The sequence below is a fragment of the Hyperoodon ampullatus genome (genome assembly GCF_949752795.1).
Source record: "Hyperoodon ampullatus genome assembly, chromosome: 3".
Taxonomy (NCBI): domain Eukaryota; kingdom Metazoa; phylum Chordata; class Mammalia; order Artiodactyla; family Ziphiidae; genus Hyperoodon; species Hyperoodon ampullatus.
In genome coordinates, this window is record NC_136916.1 from 174,617,837 (window position 1) to 174,643,632 (window position 25,796).

General features: G+C 57.3%; 1 protein-coding gene across 1 annotated transcript; it reads left to right on the plus strand.

Moving 5' to 3' along the window:
• Nucleotides 1-331: 331 nt before the first annotated feature.
• On the plus strand, nucleotides 332-25,796 carry HHIPL1 (HHIP like 1; the record flags this gene model as incomplete). The annotated part of the gene is made up of 9 exons (XM_079700505.1): nucleotides 332-613; nucleotides 7,841-8,487; nucleotides 11,271-11,414; nucleotides 14,025-14,353; nucleotides 14,692-14,818; nucleotides 16,802-16,947; nucleotides 20,110-20,191; nucleotides 22,628-22,710; nucleotides 25,078-25,796. The coding sequence occupies 9 exons, from the start codon at nucleotides 332-334 to the stop codon at nucleotides 25,611-25,613; spliced, it is 2,376 nt and encodes a 791-aa protein (XP_079556631.1). The 3' UTR covers nucleotides 25,614-25,796.

Genomic DNA, 25,796 nt, shown 5'->3' on the forward strand with positions numbered 1-25,796 from the left:
CTGGAAAGACTCCAGGGCCGGGAGGAAGGGGCTGCCCGAACGGCGGGAACAGAGGTTGCGCCGAGTTCCGAGTTTTGCACCGCGCCCCTCTTCCTTCAGTCCCGCCGGGACGTCCCCGACCAGAGGCGACCTCCTAGCAGGGGAGGTCGCCAAACCCCAGGCCCTGCGGGGCGGGCGCCCCGGGAGGGTGCTGGCGGGGCGAGGGGCGGGCGCTCAGGGCGCGGCCGGCGGCTACTCGTGGGCCGCACTGGGCCGGGGGTGCCCTCCCTCCGCCTCTTCCTCCGCGGGCCGGGCCGGGCCGGGCCGGGCCGGGGCGGAGCGGGGCGGCGGCATGGCGGGCGGGCGGGCCGGGGCCGGGACCGGGGTCCGGACGCTGCTGGCGCTGCTGGCGCTGCGGGCGCTCGGCGCCGCGGCGCACCCACAGTGCCTGGACTTCAGGCCGCCCTTCCGGCCGCCGCAGCCGCTGCGCTTCTGCGCGCAGTACTCGGCCTTCGGCTGCTGCGCTCCCGAGCACGACGCGGCGCTGGCCCGGCGCTTCGGGGCCCTGGCGGCGCGCGTGGACGCCGCGATTTGGGCCGAGTGCGCCGGCTACGCGCTTGACCTGCTGTGCCAGGTGAGCGGGCGCGCGGGGCGCGCGCCAGGGGCCTAGTTCCCAGATGGGAGGTCGGCTCTGGCAACCCCACTGGGGGAAGATCAAGAGTGGGCGACGGGCTTTGTAACCCGGGCCCCCCACCCCCACCGCAGGAGTAATTGGGCACGGGGCAGGGATTCGGGCATCCTGGGATGGCTCTGGGCTTTGCCATCATTAGCTTTGTGACTTGGGCTTTCTCTGGGCCTCGGTTTCCCCTCCTGATGAGATCATCACTCCCTCGGAGTTTGGGGGCTCTTCTGCCCTGGCAACGCTTAAAGACCCCCAGTGCCGCGGCCCTGGAGAGCCCTGCCCTTGTCGGAGTACCAGGGTGGGAAGCCTTTGTCCCGCTCGGGGCTCCCCTGCGCTGCCCCCCGGGGAGATGCGAGCCGCAGACCCCTGCAGAGGGCATGGTCAAAGCGCTGGGCTTGGGTTTGTCGAGGGGTTTGGGGGCACACTGCTCCCAGTGAGGGCCCTTCCCCCAACCTGAAGGAGCTGTCTGACAGCCCCTCAGTACTCCGGGATCCTGACGTGCACTGGTGCTCGATCCTGGGTGACCCCTGGTGCTGAGATGTCCCAGGTGATTCCAGACCATACCTTGGTTTGTGCTGTGCCCTTTCCCTGGGATGGCACTCCCACCCGGCGTAGGCATAGGCGCTCTCATCCTCCAAGACCACCCCAGTGAGATCCCTTTGGTGAAACCCCTCTCCCCCTGTGGGGGCTGAGGCCCTGCTTCTGCTCACACCAGACTGTGCCTTAGCTGTTCGTTTTCCTGCTTCCGGAGTGCCTGAGCAGAAGCCCTGGCCGGCAATGGGTCAAGGCTGAGAAGTCCTAAGGCTGGCCCTGGCCCCGCACCTGGACAGTGAGAGGACCCGTGGGTGGAGGGGTCCTGCCCACACAGCACAGAGTCGTAGCCTTCAGCCGGCAGGGGCAGGCGCTGATGGGAGGAGCGAGAGGGCTGGCTTAGATTCAGACATACTAGGGTTCGATCCTGGCTCTGCCACTTACTGGCTTTGCAGCCCTGGGCAGGTCATCACGGCACTTCAGTTGCATCATGTTTACAACAGGGGCGATCCTAGCTTCCCCCCCCCCAGGGTTGCCATGAAGACTAAATGACACATACTCAGGGCTCAGTGGACGATTCTGCCTGGGTTTCTCTCGGGCCTCCTTGGTCCCCACTGGCTGCCCAGCCCTGAGCAGGGACTGAGTGGGGCCTACAGGCTGATTCAGGGACCGCCCAGAGTGGCAGGGACTTGCTTGGTGGTCACACAACTCAGTGGTGGCCATGGTGGCACTTGGACCACAATCATTGCCATGTGAATGGGCCATCTGGGTAAGAAATAAGGGGGGGCTGGGGGCAGACAAGGAGACAGACCCTGGGGAGCTCCAGAATGCAAGGGGGTGGGCAGCTGTCTTTTGGTGGACTCTGCTGAGCACCCACACTGTGCATCTCAGGGGAGCCAGAATGGTCTGGTCAAGTGTCCACCTAGCTCACCTGCCTGGGGACTCCTGGGGACCAGATCTTGTGGTCTTCCCACCCTGGTCACATAGCAGAGTACATGCATCCACTCCACGTCTTTTCATTGAGCATTTACTATGTGCCAGGCTCACCAGGGCCCAAAGGTGTGCAGGTCTGAGGAGGGAGAAGGGGAGGGTCAGGGCTGCTACCCCTCCCCTGGCGGGAGGCTCCCCTCTCTCCTCGGGAACCTTCCCAGTATGGCCTGGCCTTGAGCAAGCAGTGGTAGAATGGCCACTAGCGTCTCACCGCAGGCATCTCTGGGAGTGACCTCATGTCTGGAGCAAGCTTGGAGAGTACACCCAAGGCTGGATCACAATTTCCCTGGCAGGGCCTCGTGGGAGGGAGGGAAGGAGAATGCTAGATGGGGGATGGTATTCTCTGCAAGCCAAGGCTGCGTCTGGATTCAGCACCTCCTGATTTCCACGTGGCCAAGGTAACTTATTTACAAGTTTCAGTCAATGACGGCATTCAGGGATCCACGTCTGCTTGGACTCCAGATGGGGAGAGAGACCATGAAACCATGCCTACGCCCAAAGTCCCCCCCGAACCTGCCCCTATCTGGCACCCACAACTCCTCTAGATGCCCAGGATGGCTCCTTAGCCAGAGGGCAGTAGTCCTTCCTGGCCCCTTCAGACCCTTTCTTGGGGCTTTGCCCTCGTCCATCTGATGCCTGTGTCATTGGGAGAAGAGACAACTTGTGACACATGGCAGCTCAGGTCCCAGGTTGATGGGAGCCAGTCCACATAACGAACTTCCCATGTAACTGGCCTCTTTAAGTACGAAAATCATCAAAGCATGGTTTCCGATAGAAGTCTGTGCAAAACATGCTCTGCAGGCTCAGGTACTGGGCAGACATTTCCTCGGAGCCTGTTAGGAGTTGGCCCTATGCTGGGTGCTGGGCCCAGAGGTAGTTGGCCAGTAGCAAGCTCAGTCTCAAAAGTCCCCTTGTTCAATTCAGGAGACAGACACACAGACACTTACCAGAATGGCCAAAAGGCTTCCCAAGGGTGACTGTGGAGCCATAGTGAGAAAGGCCACACTTACCCTGAAAAAGTCAGGGAAGCCTTCTTGGAGGAGGGAGCACTGAGTTGCCTTCTTGATAGTCCACATTGTCTGAGCATTATTTCAACAAACATGCATCATTTCAGTTTATTCCTCCCAATAATTCTATGAGGATGGAATTTTTTCCCCTTTTATAGATGAAGACATAGGCACAGAGAGGTTAAGGAAATTGCCCAAGGTCACTCAGGGAATGGTAGACTCCGTCTCCAGTGTGCTCTGACTCCAAAACCCCTCTCTTAATCACTTTGCCTGCCTTCTTGAAGCCCCACCGTGTGCTGGGCCCTGGGGTCCCTGCCCTGGATGGTCTCACAGCCTATGGGGTGACACACAGAGATAATTAAGTCCTAGTCAAGCAGACCAGCTGAGCAGTGGGGAGGTGACAGCAGAAGTGGAGAGCTCACACTGCAAGCGACAGAATTACAGTTTGGTGAATGTTGTGTCTGAGATATGGACAGAGAGCTGTAGGAGCATCCACAAGGGCTGGGGGATCAGGGCCCTGAGAGAATAGAGGTGTAATGGAAGACTGTTGAGTTGCTCTTTGAGTCATGAATAGGAGTTTGCCAGATGCAGAAGTGGGCGAGGAGGGAACGTCCTATAAGAGAATATTGTGTACAAAGACTCAGTCTTCCTGGGAAACTCCCTGGCTGTCCAGTGATAGGACTCAGCATTTTCACTGCTGAGGGCCCGGGTTCAATCCCTGGTCGGGGAACTCAGATCCCACAAGCTGCATGGCGCAGCCAAAAAAAAAATAGACTTGGTCTTCCTAAAGAGTAGACGGTGGACATAAGAAGCCTTCGGGGGCTTCCCTGGTGGCGCAGTGGTTGAGAGTCCGCGTGCCGATGGAGGGGACGCGGGTTCGTGCCCCAGTCCGGGAAGATCCCACATGCCGTGGGGCGGCTGGGCCTGTGAGCCATGGCCGCTGAGCCTGTGCGTCCGGAGCCTGTGCTCCGCAACAGGAGAGGCCACAGCAGTGAGAGGCCCGCGTACCGCAAAACAAAAAAAAAAAAAAAAAAAAAAAAAGAAGCCTTCGGGACTCAGGACAATGGATCATGAGTGTCAGTGACGGCACATTGGCAACCTCGGGGCAGTAATCTGGGCAGGCTGTCTGCCCCTGTGCTGAAAGGCCCAGACAGCTAAGCAATGTGATACTGGGTTGCTTTTCCATGGGTTTTCTGCTGCCTCGCCCTCACTGACCACCGTGAGGCTGGTTGCCGATTGAACTCCTTGCAGCAGCGACTGCTGTACCCTCTTGTCATTTCCTGGTCTGGACTACTCAGGCCTGGGCACCAGGTTTGTATTGTGTGTAAGTAAGAGTGCATGGGTCATGAGTAAGGGTTGGCCGGACCCGGTGGTTTGATGCATGGATGCTGAAATTCCAGCCTGGCTCCCTGGAGGCCCTCCCTGCTCCATCTCTAGTTCTGGGTGGGGTTTTGATGAGTGGAGGGCACTCAGGTTGGCTTCCAGAAGTCTGTTTTGCTCCCCACTGTGTCTTTGGAGCCGAGGACAGTGCCTGGCACAGAGTCGGTACCCAGTACACACTCGTTGAATGAAACTCTGCTGAGTAATCTGAGAAAAGCCCTGGTCTGGGCATCGTGAGGCCTGGGTCTGAGCCTTGGCTTGGCCACTTTTTGGCACCTGGCCTTCTTTAAGCCTCAGATTCTCATCTATACAGTAGAAGTCACAATGACCCTACCTCGCAATGACTAAATGAGGCGTGTGCGCACACAGACCCTCCCTGGTCCACCCACGGCTGCTGGCTGGACTCACAGGGAGCTCCAGGGGAACCGTGGGAGAGGTGGCACTGCACAGAGGCCAGGGCCTGGCCGTCTGGAACATGTGGAAACGCTCTCCCTGTCTGGGCCTGGGCAGTACTGACCAGACCCACAAGCACGTCACCAAGTGGCCCTCGGCCCCACAGTAGCAGTAGTTGGGCCAGGAGGACAGGCCGTGGTGTGACCAAAAGCCACAATCATGTAAAGGGAGGGTACGGCCCCTGGCCAGGAGCCTGAGAACACAGTCAGGAGGGCAGCCTGCCACCCTCTGCCCCTGAGGGCCTCCTGTTGGAACCCAGCCTGGCCCTGCCTGTGAGGGGGGAGCGTGTGCCTGTCTGCGCCTCCCCTGCTGTGGGAAGAGCATCCCCTGATGCCTCGGGGGCCCAGCGTTGAGTCAGACCAGGCCTTGGCCTGGTGAGCTCACGCAGGGGGTGGGCGGGGGGTATCAGACACATAAACAGTTACATATGCTCAGATCAGAGGCTCGAGCCGAGGGAGTCCCTTAGAGAGCCTGGGGTGCTGAGGCCTCTGCTCTGGGGGGCTCTCAGCTCTCAGCTCTCAGGTGGGGGCACTGGAGCCTGAAGCTCGGAGAGGCCTGGTCACATTTGTTGCCACTGCCTGGGTTCCCAGAAAGCAGAACCTGGGGCAAAGCTCATGGCTCTTTCCCTTATTGGGGTGAGAGGACGCTGTAAGCAGAAGTGGCACAGGGCAGAGGGAGAGCCCAGTCAAGGATGCAGTTGCGAGTCGGCTGCTGCCCAACGTGACCGATGCTTGAATTGGCAAGACTATGGTTCCAAGAAACCACACTAACTGTGAATCAGGACTATCCTGGGCGGAGGGGGAGGAGGAAGGCAGAGCAAGTCATCTGTCAGCTCCCTTCTCCTAGGGCTCAAAGGTCTGTCACATCAGGCATTAACTCCCCCACATTCCGGATGGGGCCCATGTGGGAGATGAGTGGGGTCCCAAGCGTCTCATCAATGGGGATGCCCTCGGTGGGAGGTGAGGGGTGAGCTACGGCTGTTGGGTTTTGCCCTGTGACGTTAGATCCCAGGACCAGTGAGGTCAAGCAGGTCTGAAGAGGTGCCCGGGGGTGGGGGGGTTCCTGATTCATTTATCTCACAGGACAACAGCTCTGGCAGCAGAGGACAGCCCCAGGGCCCTGCCTGGGAGGGGCTGAGCCCAAGGTGACTAGGGGATGGAGGAAGGTGTCCCGGCGGTCAGGTGGACATGTGGGCATGAGCGTAATCAACGCACTCACACGTGTACATGCACCAGCCTCCCCGGTGCTGGGAGGGTGCGGTCGGCCTGAGATCAAACCCAGATCCTCCATGCTGACCGATGGTGCTGGGTGACACTGGGGGGCCCGCACCTGGGTCTCCCCATCTGTAGCACTCTCACCCTCATGGGCTCTTTTTTTTTTTTTTTTTTTGGCTGCATTGGGTCTTTGTTGCTGCGCGTGGCTTTCTCTAGTTGGGCCGAGCGGGGGCTACTCTTCGTTGCAGTGCGCGGGCTTCTCATTGCGGTGGCTTCTCTTGTTGCGGAGCACGGGCTCTGGGCACACGGGCCTCAGTAGCTGTGGCTCACGGGCTCTAGAGCGCAGGCTCAGTAGTTGTGGCGCACGGGCTTAATTGCTCCGCGGCATGTGGGATCTTCCCAGACCAGGGCTCGAACCCATGTCTCCTGCATTGGCAGGGGGATTCTTAACCACTGCACCACCAGGGAAGTCCCCCTTCATGGGCCCTTGTGATGATTAGATGAATAATGAGGGAGGAGACCTTATTCCCTGTTAAGGGCTGGTCTGGGCGGGTCAGTGCTCAGCACAGTCCCTAGATATTCACTGTGGGCCTCCTATGTGCTAGACATGGTCTCAGGCTCTGGGATACGGCAGTGCCCAAGACAGGCAAAATTCCTGCCCTCATGGAATTTCGGTTCTGAGGAAGACAGACAATAAACATGTAAACACACTGATTTTATTTTATTTTATTTTTTATTTTTTTTTTGCTGTACGCGGGCCTCTCACTGTTGTGGCCTCTCCCATTGCGGAGCACAGGCTCCGGACACGCAGGCTCAGCAGCCATGGCTCACGGGCCCAGCAGCTCCGCAGCATGTGGGATCTTCCCGGACCGGGGCACGAACCCACGTCCCCTGCATCGGCAGGCGGACTCTCAACCGCTGCGCCACCAGGGAAGCCCAAAACACACTGATTTTATAATAATATCAGGGAATGTTAAGATTTTGTTTTTTAAACCGAGTCAGAGGCCAGGAGGGAATGGGGGTGATGGCTGGGTGGTCAGGGAAGACTTCCTGGAGGTGCCCCTTGAGTAGGGATCTATAAAAAGTGGAGTGAGGGAATTCCCTGGTGGTCCAGTGGTTAAGACTCCGTGCTTCCAATGCAAGAGATGCAGGTTCGATCCCTGGTCGGGGACCTAACATCCTGCGTGCCATGTGGTGTGGCCAAAAAAGTTAATTAATTTAAAAAATTTAAAAAGTGGAGTGAATCATGGAGGTATAGGGCAGAGGCAGCATATTAAAAGGGAAAGTGTATAAAAATGCCTCAGATCCTTTCTGGCACACAGTAGGTGTTTAAGATTAGCTCCTGAAGCTGATGTTAGTAGAGTAGTAATAGTGTGGCTATTCTAACAGAAGCATCAAGGCGAGAGAGAAGGCATGAAGGCGAGGAGATACAGGTCCTATGTAGCTGCTGCTGTAGTTGAGACAGTTGGTGGTAATGGACAGATGGCATCCTCCCATTTTACAGATCAGCAGACTGAGGTTCTAGGAGATGGGATGACCTGCCCGAGGTCACCCAGCTGGTAAGACCACCCCAGAGCATCCCTGAGCCATCCCTGTCTGTGCAGGAATGCTCGCCATACGCGGCCCACCTCTACGACGCGGAGGATCCATCCACGCCCCTGAGGACGGTGCCCGGGCTCTGCGAGGACTACTGCCTGGACCTGTGGCAGTCATGCCGGGGCCTCTTCCGCCACCTGTCACCCGACCGTGAGCTCTGGACGCTGGAGGGCAACCGCGCCAAGTTCTGCCGCTACCTGTCCCTGGACGACACGGACTACTGCTTCCCGCGCCTGCTGGTCAACGAGAACCTCAACTCCAACCTGGGCCGTGTGGTGGCCGACGCCATGGGCTGCCTGCAGCTGTGCCTGGAGGAGGTGGCCAATGGGCTGCGCAACCCCGTGGCCATGGTCCACGCCCGGGACGGCTCCCACCGCTTCTTCGTGGCCGAGCAGCTGGGGCTGGTGTGGGTCTACCTGCCCGACCGCTCGCGGCTGGAGAAGCCCTTCCTGAACATCAGCCGGGCCGTGCTCACCTCGCCCTGGGAGGGTGATGAGCGGGGCTTCCTGGGCCTCGCCTTCCACCCCGGCTTCCGGCACAATGGCAAGCTCTACGTCTACTACTCAGTGGGTGTGGGCTTCCACGAGTGGATACGCATCAGCGAGTTCAGGGTCTCAGCGGAGGACGTGAACGCTGTGGACCACGACTCGGAGAGGTGGTTCCCGGGAGCCCAGGCGGGAGGGCCGGGGCCGCGAGCATGGATGAGCACTGGCGTGACCACATATGGCCAAGTGGAGTTGTGCCCCCCCAAGAGTTGTGAAATATTTTGAATGTCACGCTTGGTGAGGGGGCCGAACCCCCTGTTCTGGGGTCGGTGGGGGGTAGTTGCCAAACAGACATCACATGTCCAACTCCTGGGCCAGGTACTTTAGATGGTGCATTTCATTTGGTTCTCATACAGCCTCATTTTACCGATGAGGAAGTGGAGGCTCAGAGAGGTGACGGGACTGTTAGGTCACACAGCTAGGAAGTGTCAGAGCTGGAACCCTGGTCTGTCTGCCTCCCTCCCTCCCAGGCCCAACCCACTGCTCCTACCAGGGCACTATGGCCCCAAGGCCCCAGTCTCACCTGGCCCCCCCTCCTATTTCTCACCTGGACCCTCTGCCCCCCGGGCAGGCTGCTCTCCTCCCCACCCTCCCCCAACAGGTTTTTCCGTTCCTTGCCTCCAGGCCTCTGCTACTCTCAACACCCAGCCTGCCCTCTGGGTATTAGGTATGCCCCAGCTGTTTTCAAAACAGGTTTGACCTAGCCTGACAAGGAGGGCATGCCATAATCTGTCTCCAATGGGAAAATAAATCCTGTACCAGGTAACTCAAATAGGCAGAATTTGATACTGGGAATTAGCGCCTCGGGTGTTGGAAATGACGAAAGAGCAACCTGGGGAAGAGGGGAGGCAACTCTGAGTTTAACAACCGGAGAGAGCTGCCTCCGTCCCGTGGGCTGTGAGAAGTGGGGTTACTGGAGCCGCTGAGCTGGGGCCACTTGGTGGAAGCTAGAGCCATGGTGGACCTGGGTGGGGGGAGCTGGAGCCAGGTAGGAGGTGCAGGGACTGCCAAGACACTGCCTGAAACAGAGAGAGAGAGAGAGAGAGGGAGAAATACCGCTGCCTCTCCACCCGCTACTCCCCACTCCCCGCCCTCCAGTCTCTGGCCAGTGCCTTCCACTGGCTGAACCTAGCTGGAGGCCACGTAGCGGAGGAGCATGGGAAATGTAGTTTTCAGGAGCTGGCCCTCTGAAGTAGTGGAGCATGTAAGGGGAGGACCAGGACGGATCTGAGGGCAAATAGACAAATAATAGCGCATCATGCATTCAATAAAACTGTAAACTCTTGACATTGAACTTATAAAAAGAAGGAGTTAAATATGCTGGCTAATGTGAGGTCTAAGGTAGATTTTGCCTGTGAGCTTCCTGGCAGCCAGGGCAAAAGGAGAAAACATAATTCTCATGACCTCGTATGAGGCTGCACAACCAGTTCTCCAAGAGAGGCCAAGTTTATCACATGGATCTCACAGAGGGGAGAGAGAGGGACAGAGTGGATGTGTCTTCAATGGTGACTTTTAAGAATTGATTCCTGATGAAGACAAGGTGGAACACAAAATAAACAGATGAATATACTGCAGAGTTAGGGTTCAGCAAAGGCTCTATGGGGACCTCACAAGTAGTACAAGCCTAGAAATTGACTCTTGCAGGGGCCGAAGTAGTCACAGCTGGCTCAGGGCAGAGCCACAGGAGTGAGTGACCATCCTTGCCTGAGTCAGCTGTCAGTCTCCGTTCTCAGGGCTGAGACCCCAATGGGAGATGGATGACCGACAGCCTGAGCTGTCCTCTCCATGGAGGACCTGGAGTTTGGGGTTGTGTATGACTTGCCAAGGCGTGTGTGTTGGCCTCACAATAGAAAGGCTTCTGGTCTTGGCTCGGAAGGTCCAAAGTCCTGGGTTCACGTTGCTTGACATTTCTGTATCTCGGGTTTCTCATCTGTATTAATAAGGGCTTGGCAAGTCGGTCACCAATCCTGGAAAACCTAAACCAGCCTACGCATTTCGATCAGAGGGAATTTAGTACAAGGAGTTGGCTAGAAAGGGATTGGGAGGGATGGAGAAGGACAAGGGGACGGTCAGGTTACCTAAAGATGAGTGCCTGTGAGAAGCTAGAGGAACAAAAGGCAAAAGGGTCTTTGTGCTGCTGAGTTTTGCCCCTCCTGGTACCCAGAGGTCTGGCTGGAAACCCAGGAGTCCCTAGTTGCCAGCCACTGTTGCCCTTCCTGCAACCACCGCTTCTGGAGGCAGCACCAGAAACCAGGGACGTGTGGTCCCTCCCTTCTCCTTGCCTTCCATCCTCCGCTGGCAAGCCCCTAACCGGAAGCCAGCTGGCTGGCAGTATGATGGAAGGTTCCCACCCTGGCAGGAAAGGAGGTTACTGAGGAGTGAGTGTGACTGAGCACAACCCACACCATCCAGCCCAGCTCCTTAGAAGCTACAGCACATAATCAATGAGAGAGTGTGTCAGAGGTGCTCAGCTTAAGTGGCTGGCGTGTGGGTAGCTATGATGATGAAGAAACCAGTTGTGCCAGTGATTGGGTCAACAGTTTCGCTTGATCCTAACAGGGCAGGTGCTAGCTGTGGGGAGAGTGGAAAAAGCGCTAGACCAGAACTAGAAGTCCTGAGTTCTAGTCCCAGCTCTGCTATCTATGGGCTGTGTGACCTTGGGCAAGTTGCTCAACCTCTCTGAGCCTCTCGGTTCTCATTGGCACAATGGCGTGAATTATTCCTCCTGCCCAGCCTGCCAGATCCTTATAAAAATCACCTGCTCTAAAGGATATGAAAAGTTTTTCCAACTATGAAATGGCATCCAGGGGACAGGAGGTTTTATTGCTGTGATCTTGTTTTGTGTTCTGGCTGAGGTTTTTTTGGGGGGGGCGGGGTGCTTATCTTCTTTTAGGATAATCCTGGAGATCGAAGAACCAGCCTCGAACCATAATGGGGGCCAGCTGCTCTTTGGGGATGATGGGTACCTCTACATCTTTACTGGAGATGGCGGGATGGCTGGAGACCCCTTTGGAAAGTTTGGAAATGCCCAAAACAAGTATGTTCTGATTTGGTTGGCTGGTGGGTTGTTTTACATACTCCTAGTTTACATACTATCCTGGAGGGGGGGTTACTTCCTCAGCCACAAAGTGTAGGGTAGTAGAAAGGGCTTTGGACCCCAGCTCAGTCTGCAGCTAGATAGCTGGGGAACCCAGTCACTTCCTCTCATCAGTTAGAGAAGAAGAAGAAGAATCCCCATGGGGGGAATAATAATAGTCCTCATCATCATCTAGTCAAGAAGAATAAAGGTGATCTCGTTGTCATGGGTACCTGAGAGGTGACATCACAGAGACTCTGGGAAGATCAGATTTTCTCTGAAGTCTTCCCAGCCCCAGTGGAGCCAGAGGAAGGAAAAGGGTGTTTTCCAGACCTAATGGGGAGTGTGGGCTGGTTGGAGCAGCGCTGTATGGATGGGCATGTGGGTTTTCTGCCCCTAGGGTCACCCAAGATGGCCCAGAAATTGAAGCATTGTCTTTCTCTCAGTTCCTCACTTCTGGACTTGAGTAGATGGCCTGTCACCATTCCCCTCCTCACACACACACACACACACACACACACACACACTCACACACACGAGTCTCGTGCACATAGATGAGGATAACCAGGACTCTCAGGGCAGCCTCCTCCATTCTCTTAGTCAAAAATCACAAAACCTTCCTCAGCCCAGAAAGTAAAAATAGCGAGTATGAAGTTGATTACAGTAATTAAAGTGCTCCCAATTTGTGACTTGTGCTTTCATATGTGACAGTGTAAGAATCATTGCAGCTTTCTCATGTTTGGGATGTATTTAGACATGAAGTGGAGAAAATAGAAATTAAGGATTTGTGGATAATTGGACAGGGCTTAAAATATTACTTTGCTGTTATGAGTTTTGCCCACTTATATATCAAAGCTTGGTGCGTGGTGTATGGGCTCCAGGGAGTAATCTGTAGCTTGGTGCTGAGCAGACGGGAGTGTATGAGAGAAACTCACTGGGGCAAAACCTAGAAGTCCACAACAGGGGATTAACTGTGGGGCATCTACCGGGGGAGAGCGTTTTATCATCATGAAAGAGAATACTTGTGAGGAGTCTTTAATGATGAGGGAAAAGCTTGGGTGTTGATGCTATGTGAGAATGATGGGGTACACAGTTGCATCACATGGGCGGACCAACCAGTCCTGCCTTGAAAAGCAAGCCAAAGGGAGTGCACCAAAATGCTAACAGCTAGGGGAAAACCACGCAGTAAGTAAGCGCATCAAAAAATCACAGATGAAGAGGGCGTACATCTTTAAGCATGTTGTAGGTTCCATCATGTGTCACTTTTGTTATGCAATGAATGAGACCCAAAAGCTGCTCACCCCCAGTGGCTGCATGGAGGTTAGGGCTGCACCCTGTTCGCGGCTCTGGAGGGCACATCCTGAGGTCTCCTCGCTCCAAGGGCTCCAGAAGCTGAAGTTGCATGGTGCCGAGGAGTGGCCTCGCTTCCAGTCCAGAGCTGCCTGAGGGATCTGGCAAGTTGACCCGTCTCAGAACGTGGGTTGCCTCATCTTTGAGATCAGGGTGGTGTGTGTGGAGTGTGGGGTGAATTAAACTGCTTCTGAGGCCTGTTTGGCTCTCTGACATGCTGCAATGGCACTGGGGGTGTATGAGAGAGATGACAAGTACCCCCGCCTCCCGTTTCCCGCTAAGATCCGAGGTGCTCTCTCTCCCCTCTCCCTGCCCTGCCCTGTACTCTTGTATGGGGCACTTGACTTTGATTGCAGGTATTCATTCATTCACTCAGCAAACACTTCATGAGCACCTGCTACACGCCAGTCACTGCGCTAGGTGCTGGAAGAAAGCTGTAAATAGGAGTACTTTTTCTGGTATGATTTTCACCCTGTAGCACAGCCCTGTGAGTAGGCAGGGAAGAGAGGGAACAGGAGGACACCAAGGTCCGGGGAGATTAGAAAGTGTGGTAAAGAGCTTGGACTTCTGCAGCCAGGCTGCCGAGGCTGGATCCCAGTCCTATCATTCCCTGGGGGTGTGGCAACGGGGAATGTTTTATGACCTTTCTGAGCTCAGCTGCCCCATCTGTAAAAAGGGGATCACAGGGCTTCCCTGGTGGCGCAGTGGTTGAGAGTCCGCCTGCCGATGCAGGGGACACGGGTTCGTGCCCCAGTCCGGGAGGATCCCACATGCCGTGGAGCGGCTGGGCCCGTGAGCCATGGCCGCTGAGCCTGCGCGTCCGGAGCCTGTGCTCCGCAACGGGAGAGGCCACAGCAGTGAGAGGCCCGTGTACTGCAAAACAAAGCAAAACAAAACAAAAAAAACAGAAAAAACAAACAAAAAGAGGGAATCACAATAGCACCCACCTACCTAAAAGATTCGTTGTGAGGATGAAACAAAGCAATAGACGGTATGTATGCCCAATACTTAGGACAGGGCCTGGCACTTGGTAAGCTGCCCGATAAATGTCGAATGAATGAATGAGGTTACCCAGCTGGTAAGTGGCCACACAGCCGAGGCTCTCCTTGCCCCTGGCTTGGCCGCGGGCCCCGGCACCCCCGTCCCCGCACCTGCCCCGCGGTGCCCGAGCCCCTGGCGCGGGGAGACCCCGAGCCGGCTCCTTCTCTCTTCCGCCCGCAGGTCGGCGCTGCTGGGCAAGGTGCTGCGCATCGACGTGAACCGCAACGAGCGCGGCCCCCTCTACCGCATCCCGTCCGACAACCCGTTCGTGGGCGACCCCGCCGCGCGGCCAGAGGTCTACGCCCTCGGGGTGCGCAACATGTGGCGCTGCTCCTTCGACCGCGGCGACCCGGCGTCGGGCGCGGGCCGCGGGCGCCTCTTCTGTGGCGACGTGGGCCAGAACAAGTTCGAGGAGGTGGACCTGGTGGAGCGCGGCCGCAACTACGGCTGGCGCGCCCGCGAGGGCTTCGAGTGCTACGACCGCAAGCTGTGCGCCAACACCTCCCTCGGTGACCGCCCCCCGCGCCCTCGAGGACCTGTCTCCCCGGATCTGCCCCCCACTCCACGGCTGTGCGCCCGCGCCTCCCTCCGTGGCCAACCGCGCCCTCGACCGGGACTCCCTTGCCCGCGCCTCCCTTGCCCGCGCAAACCCATGCCCTCCCCGCGGTTTACAAACTTGAAACACCACCCTTTCTGGTTGACTGTCTGGGGCCCCATCTCGGGCCCTCTCGGGAACCTCCCCCCACCCTCCACCCCACCCCCCCACCCCCCCGCAAGACTCAGGACCACCCAAGAAGCCTTGTTGGGAACCGGCTGAAGACTCACCCAGCTTCTCCCGCCTCTGCAGATGATGTGCTGCCGATTTTCGCCTACCCGCACAAACTGGGCAAGTCGGTCACTGGGGGCTACGTGTACCGGGGCTGCGAGTACCCGAACCTGAACGGCCTCTACATTTTCGGAGACTTCATGAGCGGGTAAGTGGCCTGACAACAGTTCTGAGGGGGCAGGGACTGCAGAGGTGAAAGGTGGGGGAATGTACAACACCCTTGACAGCCCCCGGGGCCATCTGGCTCCTGGGAGCCAGGACCTGCCGTTGCGCCAACAGGCCAGAGAGGTCACCCTGCTGGAGAGAAGGGAGCTGGGGCTCCAGCTGGGGTCTGCCCGATTCCCATGCTTTACGGCAGTGTTGCCTCTACCCACTGAGCCCCTAGAGGGTGTGTGTGTGTGTCTGGGAGAGGGGTTGGGATGAGTCACACCCCAAACAGGTTTCAGAGGAGGTAGAACATACCTCCCAAGCCTGCTGTGGGTCAAACTCTCTCCCCAGGGGAGCTTATGGAGACTCATGACCATCTCCTCCTGTTGTATAGAGGGGAAAACTGAGGACCAGAGAGGCCCAGGGAAGCTATACACCTGGCGTGATGTTTAAAAGTACAGCTGAGATGGCCTATGTTCAAAGCCTGGCACGCTTATTAGTCATGTGACCTTGAGCCGGTTACTTCACCACTCTGTGCTTTAGTTTCCTCATCTGCAAAATGATAATAGTACCTGCTTACTAGGGTTGTTTGAGACCTGTTCATACATATACAGCACTTAGAATCTAGAACGTGCTCAATTTCTGTGTTTTGTTTGTTTGTTTGTTTGCTTGTTTAATAAGGTGGAAGGATCTGTTGGTTACCTAAGGACCCTTCCAGCCTCATGTGAAATGAATTTTTTGTTTGTTTGTTTGTTTGTTTTTTTGCCACGCCGTGCAGCTTGTAGGATCTTAGTTCCCTGACCAGGGATTGAACCCGGGCCCCCTGTAGTGGAAGCATGGAATTCTAACCACTGGACCACCAGTTCTTAATTATTCCCACCCTAGCCTCTCCATGTAAGGGCAGCTGAACTGGGTCCCTCGGGAGAGGAAATAAGAAGCCCAAGGCTGGCAGAGTTCTTACCTCCTCCAGGCAGCTGACCTAGGGTGGCTTTGTGGCCAGTGCATCTACAGCTGGAGCTGACAGAGAACCCTGACCTGGGCCTCTGGTTGCTGGGTCCTTCTCCCAGCTTAGCGTCTCCCTCTGGGACTCAGTTATCCCATCTGGAAAATGGGTCTAGATGAAACCCTTTTTTTTACCCCGATTCTCCTTTTTCCCTTCTGCAGTCCCCCAGGAGTGCCCAAGCCACCTGAACTCAGAAATTCAATGAATTTTGCCAACACTTCCCAAACCCCTCTGCTGGGTCAGGCTTTGTGCCAGGGCCAAAGCAACAGAGTTGACGAGTACCTCGTACCCAAGTCAGGGAGACAGACCCACACTCGGTCCACTCGAGTCCGGCCTCAGAGAGCCTGTGAGCAGTGCTGGGGAAGCCCAGCCCAGGGGCAGTCAGGAGGGCTTCCCAGAGGAGGGGATGACCGAGCAGGGCCTGAAAGTATCAATAGGTGATTGACAGGCATAGAAGGGAGTAAGGGACAAGATCAACATTTTCTGAAGATGCCAAATTCTCCACTTCACGCTCCGAAGTGGAGGCAGCTCCAAAGTATGTGGAAACTCCTGGGCACCAGCCTTGGAGGCTTCTGAACTGGAAGTCAGCTGCTGACTGCCTCTTGCTGGTCAGCAGGTGGGGTTGAGCTGAGGGGGCAGGGACCAAGCTGGTCTTGTTCAACCCTGTGCTTCTCCTGGTACGTAGCAGGTGTTCAGTAAAGCCTGCACCTGAGTCCGGCTTCATGGATGTGCGGCCTGTGCGCTTACGCAGGGCTCCATCTCAGAAGTGCCCATGCTTGGTTTAATGCTCTGCTGTTACTGTCTTGAAATTTTTAGTACTTTTTGAACAAGGGGCCCTGAATGCTCACTTTGCACTGGACCCTGCAAGTTATGTATGGTCCTGGTTGCATGGGTAATAGATGATTGGATGGATGGATTGGTGGGTGGGGTTCCCTCGGGCACCCTGCCAGGCGTGACCCCACAGCCCATCCTCCTTTGCAGGCGTCTGATGTCCCTCCGAGAGAACCTGGGGACAGGCCAGTGGCGGTACAACGAGATCTGCATGGGCCGTGGCCAGACCTGTGCGTTCCCGGGCCTCATCAACAACTACTATCCACACATCATCTCCTTCGCGGAGGACGAGGCTGGTGAGTGCTCCTGAGGCCTCTCCATCCAGGCTGCCAATGCCTGGGACTGTGCCCCACCCCATGGGTCCTTCCGGCCTGGGATTCGAGGGATGGCATCTCAGGCCTGAAATCACCCTCTGGCTGGAGAGTGACATGTTCAGAGGGCTTGAGCCTTGCTTCGGTGTCAGTTCTCACTCATCTGAGCTTCCATTTCCTTATCTGGAAGTTGGGAGCAGTGGTCCCCGTCCTTCCCTTTCCCCAACTCTCACCCTGGGCAGGGGTGCCAGGAGGGATAGCGTAACCCCACAGGTAAGAGTCCAGGGCAGTTATGGGACCAGGAAAGGATCTGTGATGGTGGAAATGCAGGCAGGTGGGGGAAGGCGTGCCTCCCTGGGGACCTCCAGCTCCCTGGGTTCCTGATGGCAAATGTATCGGGGCCTATAAACGAAGCCGCATTGTCTTCAGAAAGTGGTGGGCACCGCTTTCTTGCCTGTTAGTGGGTCCCTCATTCAGGCACTTGTGTTTTCAATGCAAGGAACAGAGGGGGAGGGGAGAGGAAGAAGGACCATGGAGGCTGGATCCCGCCTTTGTCCTTGGCCCCGGATTGTCCCCGGACAAAAGCTGAGGGGCCCCCAGTGAGGCCTGGTGGATGCTTGGCCAGGTTACTAAGCAACGCCTTCCCAGGGGCCTTTCGAGAGGTGTCCCCTGCAGGGCCCAGTGCCCAGAGCCCCCAGGCCTGAGTCTGGGAAACCTTTGTTGAACCGATACCCGTCAGAGTCTAAATTTTCAAAAGGGCAGCCTCAGACCCCACCACCCTCCCCGAGCCCACTGGGCCCTTGAAAGCCATTTCTTTTGGTCATTAGGGAGTTAACATGTTTTGGAAGCGGGGGATGCCCTCCCCCCACCCGCCTCCCCCTCCGGAGCCCAGACCCAGAGGAGGGCCTGGAAAGCGCAGTTCCCAGGGGGCCCTTCCTCAGCCCTCTGAGTGACACCAAGGGATGGACAGCCAGGAGGAGGCCCCTCAAAGACAGACAGCCCAGGGATAGCATGTTGGTGAGTTGGGCAGGCGGCCCCGGAGGCACAGAGGCCTGGGGGTCTGATGCCAGCAAACCTCTCCCAGCTCCCTCTGGCCTCTGCCTCTCCGCTTGATCTTCTGACACATGCAAATTGCAAAACAAGGACCTCTGCTGGCCCAGGGTCCTCCAGGGACAGTCCATACCGCAGACACCAGGAGGGTAGTGTGGCCCTGGGCAGGGCTTAGCAGTGCCACGGGGGCTCCCCGCCCATGCACGGGGTTGGGGGTTTCCTGCAGATTAAGGCTGGATGGGGCCTTGGGGTGCACCCGGTCCAATGCTGTCACTTTACAGATGGGGAAACTGAGGCTGACTTTTCCTGCCTGGTCGTGGGGTGGGGAGCACTGGACATAGCCTGGCCCCTGGAGGCCTCCCAGAGCAGGACCTCAAGCTCAAGCTTGGTCAGGCAAAGGCCGACAATGGAGAAGGGCATCCAGGCCAAGGCAGCAGCATGTGCAGGGAGCTCCGAGCTGCTCCAGCGCCTGGAGCATAGGGTCAAGGAGGGCTGCACAGCCAGGGAGAGGACAGTGGCTGCTCCCAAGGGCCTCTCTCCAGAAGGGAGCCCAGAAAGGGAAGTAAGGTTCAAAGCCACATGCAAATGCATAGCTGTGCCTGTGGACTCTCCTGCAGGGACCTGCTTGCCAGGGGCCCTGCTCCCGCCCACAGGGCGCATCACACCTTGTGGGCCTATTCCTCCCCCCACCAACTTGCCCCCCGCCCCCGCTCCCCCCGCCCCCCCCCCCCCCCTCCCACCGCCTGCCAAGGAAGGAGGTCAGGGGCCATTGACCACTCGGCATCCTGCCCTCCCCAGCTCCCAGCTCCCCGCCACAGCTGGTCTACCCCAGTTGCACAGGTCACCTCTCAAGTGTCGTCCCCTTCCAGAATTCCCCAGGTTTCCTGGGCCTTGATTCTCAAACACCTCCCTCATGCAGCCCTCCCTGACTGCACCAGTCACCAGGGACATGCTTTCCTTCAAGCTCCCTTCTCACTGTCTCTATTGGCCTCTCCTTGGGGAAACCACCCCCGCCCCCATCCTTGGGAGGGCTGTCCGCTGCCTCTTACAAGGACGGAAGGTATTAGCATGGCTGAACCACCACAATGAGCCACATGTGGCCTGTGTCTGGGCCTCCCAGCTACCACGTCTCCTACATTAGCGTGGGCTTGGGGACAGCAGACGTTTCTGAGTTCCAGGCCTGCTTAACCATTCACCAGTTGTGTGACTTTGGGCAAGTCACTCGACCTCTCTGAGCCTCTGTTTTCTCATCTGGAAGCTGAGAATAATGAAGCTTAATTCCTGGGCATGGGTACCTGTGGCAACAGGGGCCAGGGGGGCAGGATGGGGGTGGGGAGAGAGCAGAGAACTCAATTTCCCTGAGAGCATCCGTGGCACCAGGTGCTCATAATTCCATTTCTACAAACAGAGGCTCTGCGTGGGGCTGTCCTGGAGCTGCTGGAGCTCACACGGGGCCAAGTGCAGGGGCTGGGATTCACACTAGAGGCTCCCGAAGCACGAACTCCTCTGCCCCTGCTACTAGCCTGGGAGGTGTCTGCTGGTCAGTGGAGAGAGACTGTGTCCCCAAGGACTTGGCAGGACCTGGACCCTGGGCAACGATGACAATAACAACAGCAATAATAGTTAAAACTGATGGAGCATCTACTACATGCTCTTTTCATCCTCACAACAGCCCTATGAGGCAGGCCCATTTTGGGGATGAGGAAGCTGAGTCAGCAGTCAGTGGGGAGCTGGGCTGTGGACCTCCGCTGGTGCTCAGAGGTGTGTGATCCTGGGCATGAAGCCCAGGCAGGGACCAGAGGTGGGGCTGGGTCACCAGGGAGGAGACAAGAGTCCAGAGGTCAGAGCCTGGGAGGGTCCAGGCAGAGCAGCCGGCAGCCTGGGAGGCTGTGCTGCAGAGGCCCCTGGGCACATCTGGATGCCTTTCTCAGCCTCGGTTTCCAGTTCTGGGGACTGGAGAGTTACACGGACCTGCAGCATCTCCCCTCCTGGCTCACTGAGGTTGGGGTGCACCTCAGAGCTGAGGTGGGGCCGTGGGGCTGGCCGGGATGGTATTGCAGGCAGTGTTCTCACTTCTTGCCTCGTTTCTTATCCAAGGGGAGCTGTACTTCATGTCAACGGGCGTGCCGAGTGCCACAGTAGCACGTGGGGTTGTCTACAAAGTGATCGACCCCTCCAGGTGAGTCCCCCCCACCCCACCCCCGTCATGGCCTCAGCTCCTACCGTCTGCCAGGAGCCCTCCCCTCCATTACCTCATTTCCCCTCTCTACCACTCCTTAAGGTGGTTGTGGTTAATATGCCCATTTTTCAGATGAGAAAACTGAGGCCCAGAGAGGGGAAGTGACTAGCTAAGTTCATACTGCTGGTGAGGGGCAGATCTAGGATTCAAAACCGATCTGCCAGCCTCAAAGTCCAGTTCTATTCATGCTAAGAGGGCGCCAAAGATACCAGTGGGGGCCCATAAATATGGGCCCCACCATCACATTTTTTTAATTCTTTTTTTAAATTTTAGAACAGTTTTAGATTTACAGACAAGTTGCAAAGATAGTACAGAGTTTCCCATATACCCCTTACTCAGTTTTCTCTGTTATTAACATCTTACATTATCATGGTACATTTGTCACAATTAATGAACCAATATTGGTACATTACTATTCATTAAGTGCCACACTTCTTTTTTTTTTTTTTTTAAATTGAGGTAACTCCATACTTTAAAAACAAAAGGATGTCTCTAGTTTTTCCCTAGTGTCCTTTTCTCCGGGATCCCATACAGAACCCCACATTGCATTTAGTCATCATGTCCTGTTAGCTTCCTCTAGTCTGTGACAGCTTCTCAGACATTCCTTGTTCACCACACTTTTCTGTTGAAAGTACAAAGCTATTAATTACTGACATAACTATTAATCAAGAAAAACATAGGCGCTTGCTCCTTTCCTCTCCCCGAGGTCTAGGCCCTCTTTGGATTTATGTCATTGTGGAGCAACACATGCAATCTTTGCATTTTTCTTCGTAGGTTTATCCTTATTTTGTATAAACATTTCCACATTGTAACATTACCCTCAGGAGGCTCCTTTTTGATGGCGGCGTAATTTTCTGTTGAGTCACTGCACCGTGATTGCCTGATCCATCCCTTGGATATTTAGGTTATTTCCAGTTTTTGAAAAAAGAGTGCTTCTCTAAGGAAACATCACCTAATTCATGCCAGATGCTGCCTGAGACCCACTGTTTCCTTTAGTCTGTGCAGCACCCTTCTGGGCTCAGGCCCCCGCGCAACAGAGGGAACCCGAGGCTTAGGGATTTCTGCTCGAGGTCTCGTGGGTGGGAGGAGCCAGCAACGTGCTAGACCCCCGTTCCCTCCCTCCCTCCGTGACCCTCTCATCCCTTTTTTCATTTTTCACTTTGGGAATCCATGTAATTTTGTGCATCCACAACATATTGCAGAGGGGCGCCATTCTAGAACATTTGGAAAATGAAGAAATGGGAAGCAGAGGGGGTAGGGTGGGGTCATCCTTTGCCGCCCAAACAAAACCTCTGTGGCATTTTTTGGTGTATCTCCTACCCTTTGGCAAGACAAAAATTTTTATGTAATTTCCTTAAGGAACAAAACCCGGCTGGGTCAGTCTGAAGCGTGTGGCTATTATGTGGAGTTCAAAGCAGCCAGAAAACCCACGCTTTCTGCAGCTTGGAGAAGGGTGTGAGCTGGGCTGTGTTTCAACCTCTGGGGGGAATGGCCCGCGTTCCTCCTCGGTTTCCCTCTTTTGCCAGGGCTGTCTGAAAGCCACCCCAGGTCACGTGGCTGCTTCAGCCCTTGGGCTTTCCCCTCGTGCTCTTGGGACCCATTGAAGTCTTGGACCCACGTGGGTTAGTCCCAGAATAGGGTCGGTCCCATTCAAAGACTTACAGATCAACGGCCAGAATCTCATTAAAATGGGATTCCATTCCTTACTTGTGTCCCTCAGAGATGTCCAAGGAGACCCAATTCATAGCCCTGGCAACCCTTCTCAGGCTCTTTTTTCTCCCAGCCCTCTCCAACCTCGCACTCCAAGGCCCCCAGAGCCCTCAGCTCTGCTGCCAGCCCCGAGGCTTTCTCTCTCTCCCCACTTTATTCTTTAGATCGACTTAACCTTTCCCTTTGATTCTGTATCACCAGAAATCCCAGAACCAGAGGGGCAGAGAGAAACCCTCCTCAGAGGCTGTGGGGAATGGGGACCAGGGTAAAGTGCAGGAATGGGGCTGTGGTGACAGTTACAGGAGCTGGACCGGCAGGCTGGGGAGAAGGACTGTGACATTTAATCACATCCCAAGGACACTTCATGCTGTGAATTAGAAGTGGCCGCCGGCCCTCCCGCTCTTCAGGCAGAGGCTGAGCGGGCACTTGGCAGGCCTTTATAGGGGGTTCCTGTCCTGGGGTTGGACTCTTGGGGTCTGGGAGGCGTGGAGCAGCAGGGTCACTGCTCCGTAAGTGGCCACTGTTGTTACCACACACACGTGCCCAGGCCTGAATGCACACCGGCCCTTTCCCTTCCTGCCTGGCTGCAGGGGGCAGGTGACGTCGGGGGGACAGGCTCAGGGCGGGCTCCCAGGGTGCGGCTCATGACCTCTTGTGTGTCGGCAGACGGGCACCACCCGGCAAGTGTCAGATCCGAGCCGCCCACGTGAAGGTCCGGGGCCGCCTCATCCACTTCGTGCCCAAAGAAAGTAAGTGTCCGCCAAGGAGGGGACACAGCGGGAGTTCCTGCGACCCACCCCCGCCGCCCCTCTTCCAGAGGTGGATGCTCCCAGCTGGGCCTGGATGCCCTTCCTTGGCCCCCATGCCCAGCACTGGGCCCCGTACACAGGAGATACTAGGAGCGGGTGGAACTGCTTCAACCTCCTTCCACTCATGCAGTGTCTGCCAGTCCCAGGCCATGGTGGGTGGCTCCAAGGGGCCGCAGGCCTCACAACGAGCATGGCAAAGGGAGAAATAGCTGGTCCCAGGCAAGGTTCTCTCAGAGTTCTTGGGAGGTACGGAGAAAGAGGGTAAATCTATATGTGAGCAAGACTGGAATGAGTTATTCTAGGTGCAAGGGCGCCTAGGGGAGCGTTTGGGCTGGGTCTGCTGTACGACGGCTCTGTTTTGACGAGCTTGGTGGGGAGAGAGGGATACACATCCTCATGAGCCGAGGTCCAGGCAAAGCCACAGTGACCACCCATGGGATCTGGGGCCACCTGAAGAGGGTATGGCCCGAGGAGAGGGCTGTTCCACTGGGTCCAAGCTAGGTGGGAACAGAGAGAGACCCAGTGTTGTCAGATCTTCCAGCTCTCAAGACGAGCAGCCTATCCATCCATCCATCCATCCATCCATCCATCCATCCATCCATCCACCACACATATGTGCTTCATACTGGGGCTATAATGCTGAGCAAGCAGATATGGTCCCCACCTTCTTGGGTTGTTATTGTACAATCTCCCGATTTGAAAATATTGGCAACTAGTTCACAATTTTCAAAACCGCCCTGTGGGCCAAAGGAAATACTTCAGTGGGCTGAGTGTGCCCAGCAGGTCTCCAGCTGGCAGACTGGGGTGGGGGGCAGGAAGAGGGGGAGGTTGGGGGGGTGGGGGGGTACCCGGCCCTGAGGAAGGGGTGCCCCACCAGGAAGAGGAAGGCTGGGGAAGCTGGCTGTTTGGGGAATTTACTTCCAGCTGCAGTTGGTTTGGGGCCTTGGCAGAGTTTTCCATTCACTCATTCAGCAGTTTCTGCATTTCTGTTAGTTACCCACTCTGTGCCGGGTGCTGGGGCCACAGAAGAAGTCAGACCGGGCCCCGTCCTGGCTGGGGCAGACAGAGGGGTCGTTTAGTGTCCCAGGCCCCGTGACAGAAGTTGTGCTGGGCGCCATGGGGACCCAGAGCAGTGCAGAGCTGGGGGTGGAGGGGAGGGTTGGGAAGGTCCTGGAGGCTGAGGGTTGAGCCTGGATTGAGAGGAAAGTGCATTGCAGAGGTCGGGGAGGGGCAGCCTAGGCAGCCAAGGCAGCAGGAGAAGCAAGAGCCCTGGGAGCTGGAAGTCCTTCCCTGCGGGTGGAGTGGGGGCCAGGGTGCAGGCTGGGGGAGCGTCTGGCCCATGTTCTGGCCCCAGCCTGCACCTGGTCTTGTATCCAGGCCCTTTCTCAGCCCCCGTCTCAGTGGTTTTCCAAGTGAGACTGGCCGGTGGCCCCGGGATCCTTGCCCATAGTAACCGAGCCATTTGGGGTTTCCACCTCCCCTGAGGGAGGCAGTGCCTGGCAGAGTGTCTGATGTGGAGTGACGTTTAGCCCTATGGCTGACCTGGGCCAAGCGTGAGGGCCACATCCTGCAGGGACAAAGGGAATCACCCACCGCAGCTCCCTGACACCTAATGGGTCCAGGTCCCTGTGGAGGGGTCAATGGGCGGGGGTCAGTGTGGACCACAGCTCCGCACCTAGAGAGCTCCTGACCAGCCCCCCCTGTGATGGGCAGGGGGACCAGCAGCCTTGGGAGCCTGGAGGGGAGGGCTTCACCTGAGCAGAGGGGCCCCGGGCAGGCTGGTTCCCATCCTGCTGGCCTGCCCTCCACCCACTGCAGTTCCCCCCCACCCCCACCCCCCATCAGCCGTCCTCAGCTTCCTCACCCTCAAACCAGAGACTGGAGCCAGAAAGCGTCATGTGCTCTGAGAAGCTCTCCCAGACACTCCTTCTCTGCCACTGCGCTCAGGAATTTACAGCGTGAGGGTCCTTCCCCTGCCAGACAGGGGACTCCCAGAAGGGGAGGAGGAATGGGGGTGGGGAGCGGCCCAGCAGCAGAGGCACGAAGCAGCCGCCAGCAAGCGTGTGCAGCATGGCTGCAGAAGCACCTGGCATTCAGCTCCAGGTGGGCACCTTGTGGGGCCAGGGTGACCCCAGAAGCACGCTTGGGGCACCTCATCCTCAGGGTCTGAGTAGAGGGCGGAACGAGGACGTCTTTCCCCGGGGTCTGCATTCCGGGGTGAAGAGCCGGGGTGGGGTGGGGTGGGGTCGCGTGGGCTGGGCTGGGGCGGCCGGGGCCCTTCCGAACACAGGCTCTTCCTCTGCGCAGAGTTCATCCGGAGAACGGAGAGCACCCCGCGGCCCACGGCGCCCGCGCCCACCAAGGCTCCCCGCCGCAGCCGCCCCACGGCCGCTCCATTCGCGCCCACCCCGTGGCCGGCACGACCCACCACGAGGCCCGGGCGCCGTCGGGGCGGCGGGCGGCGGCGGGGACGGCTGGGCACCGCGGTCCCCGAGCCCTCGAACGGCGCCGTGCGCCTGGTGCGGCCCGCGGGCCTGAGTCCAGGCCGCGGGCGCGTGGAGGTGTTCGCGGGCGGACGCTGGGGCACCGTGTGCGATGACGCCTGGGACACCAAGGGCGCTGCCGTCGTGTGCCGCCAGCTGGGCTTCGCGTACGCCGTGCGGGCCGCCAAGCGTGCCGAGTTCGGCGAGGGTCACACGCTGCCCATCCTGCTGGACGACGTGCGCTGCACAGGCAGTGAACGCAACCTGCTGGAGTGCGCGCATGCCGGCCTGGGTTCCCACAACTGCGACCACCAGGAGGATGCCGGCGTCGTGTGCAGCCGCGAGGACCCCAATCTGTAGGCGAGCATCGTCTGTCTGTCTGGCCGGCCGGGCTGTCCATCGTGCATCCGGAGCCCGTCCACCCTGTGCGCGCCTGGTGCGTGCGCCCGAGTCTGAGGGTGGGGGGGAACGTGGGGGGTGGCCTAGGGGTGGCCCATCTGTAATGCTGTCCTGTGGTGCGTGAAGTGCACGCGTGTTCTTTGT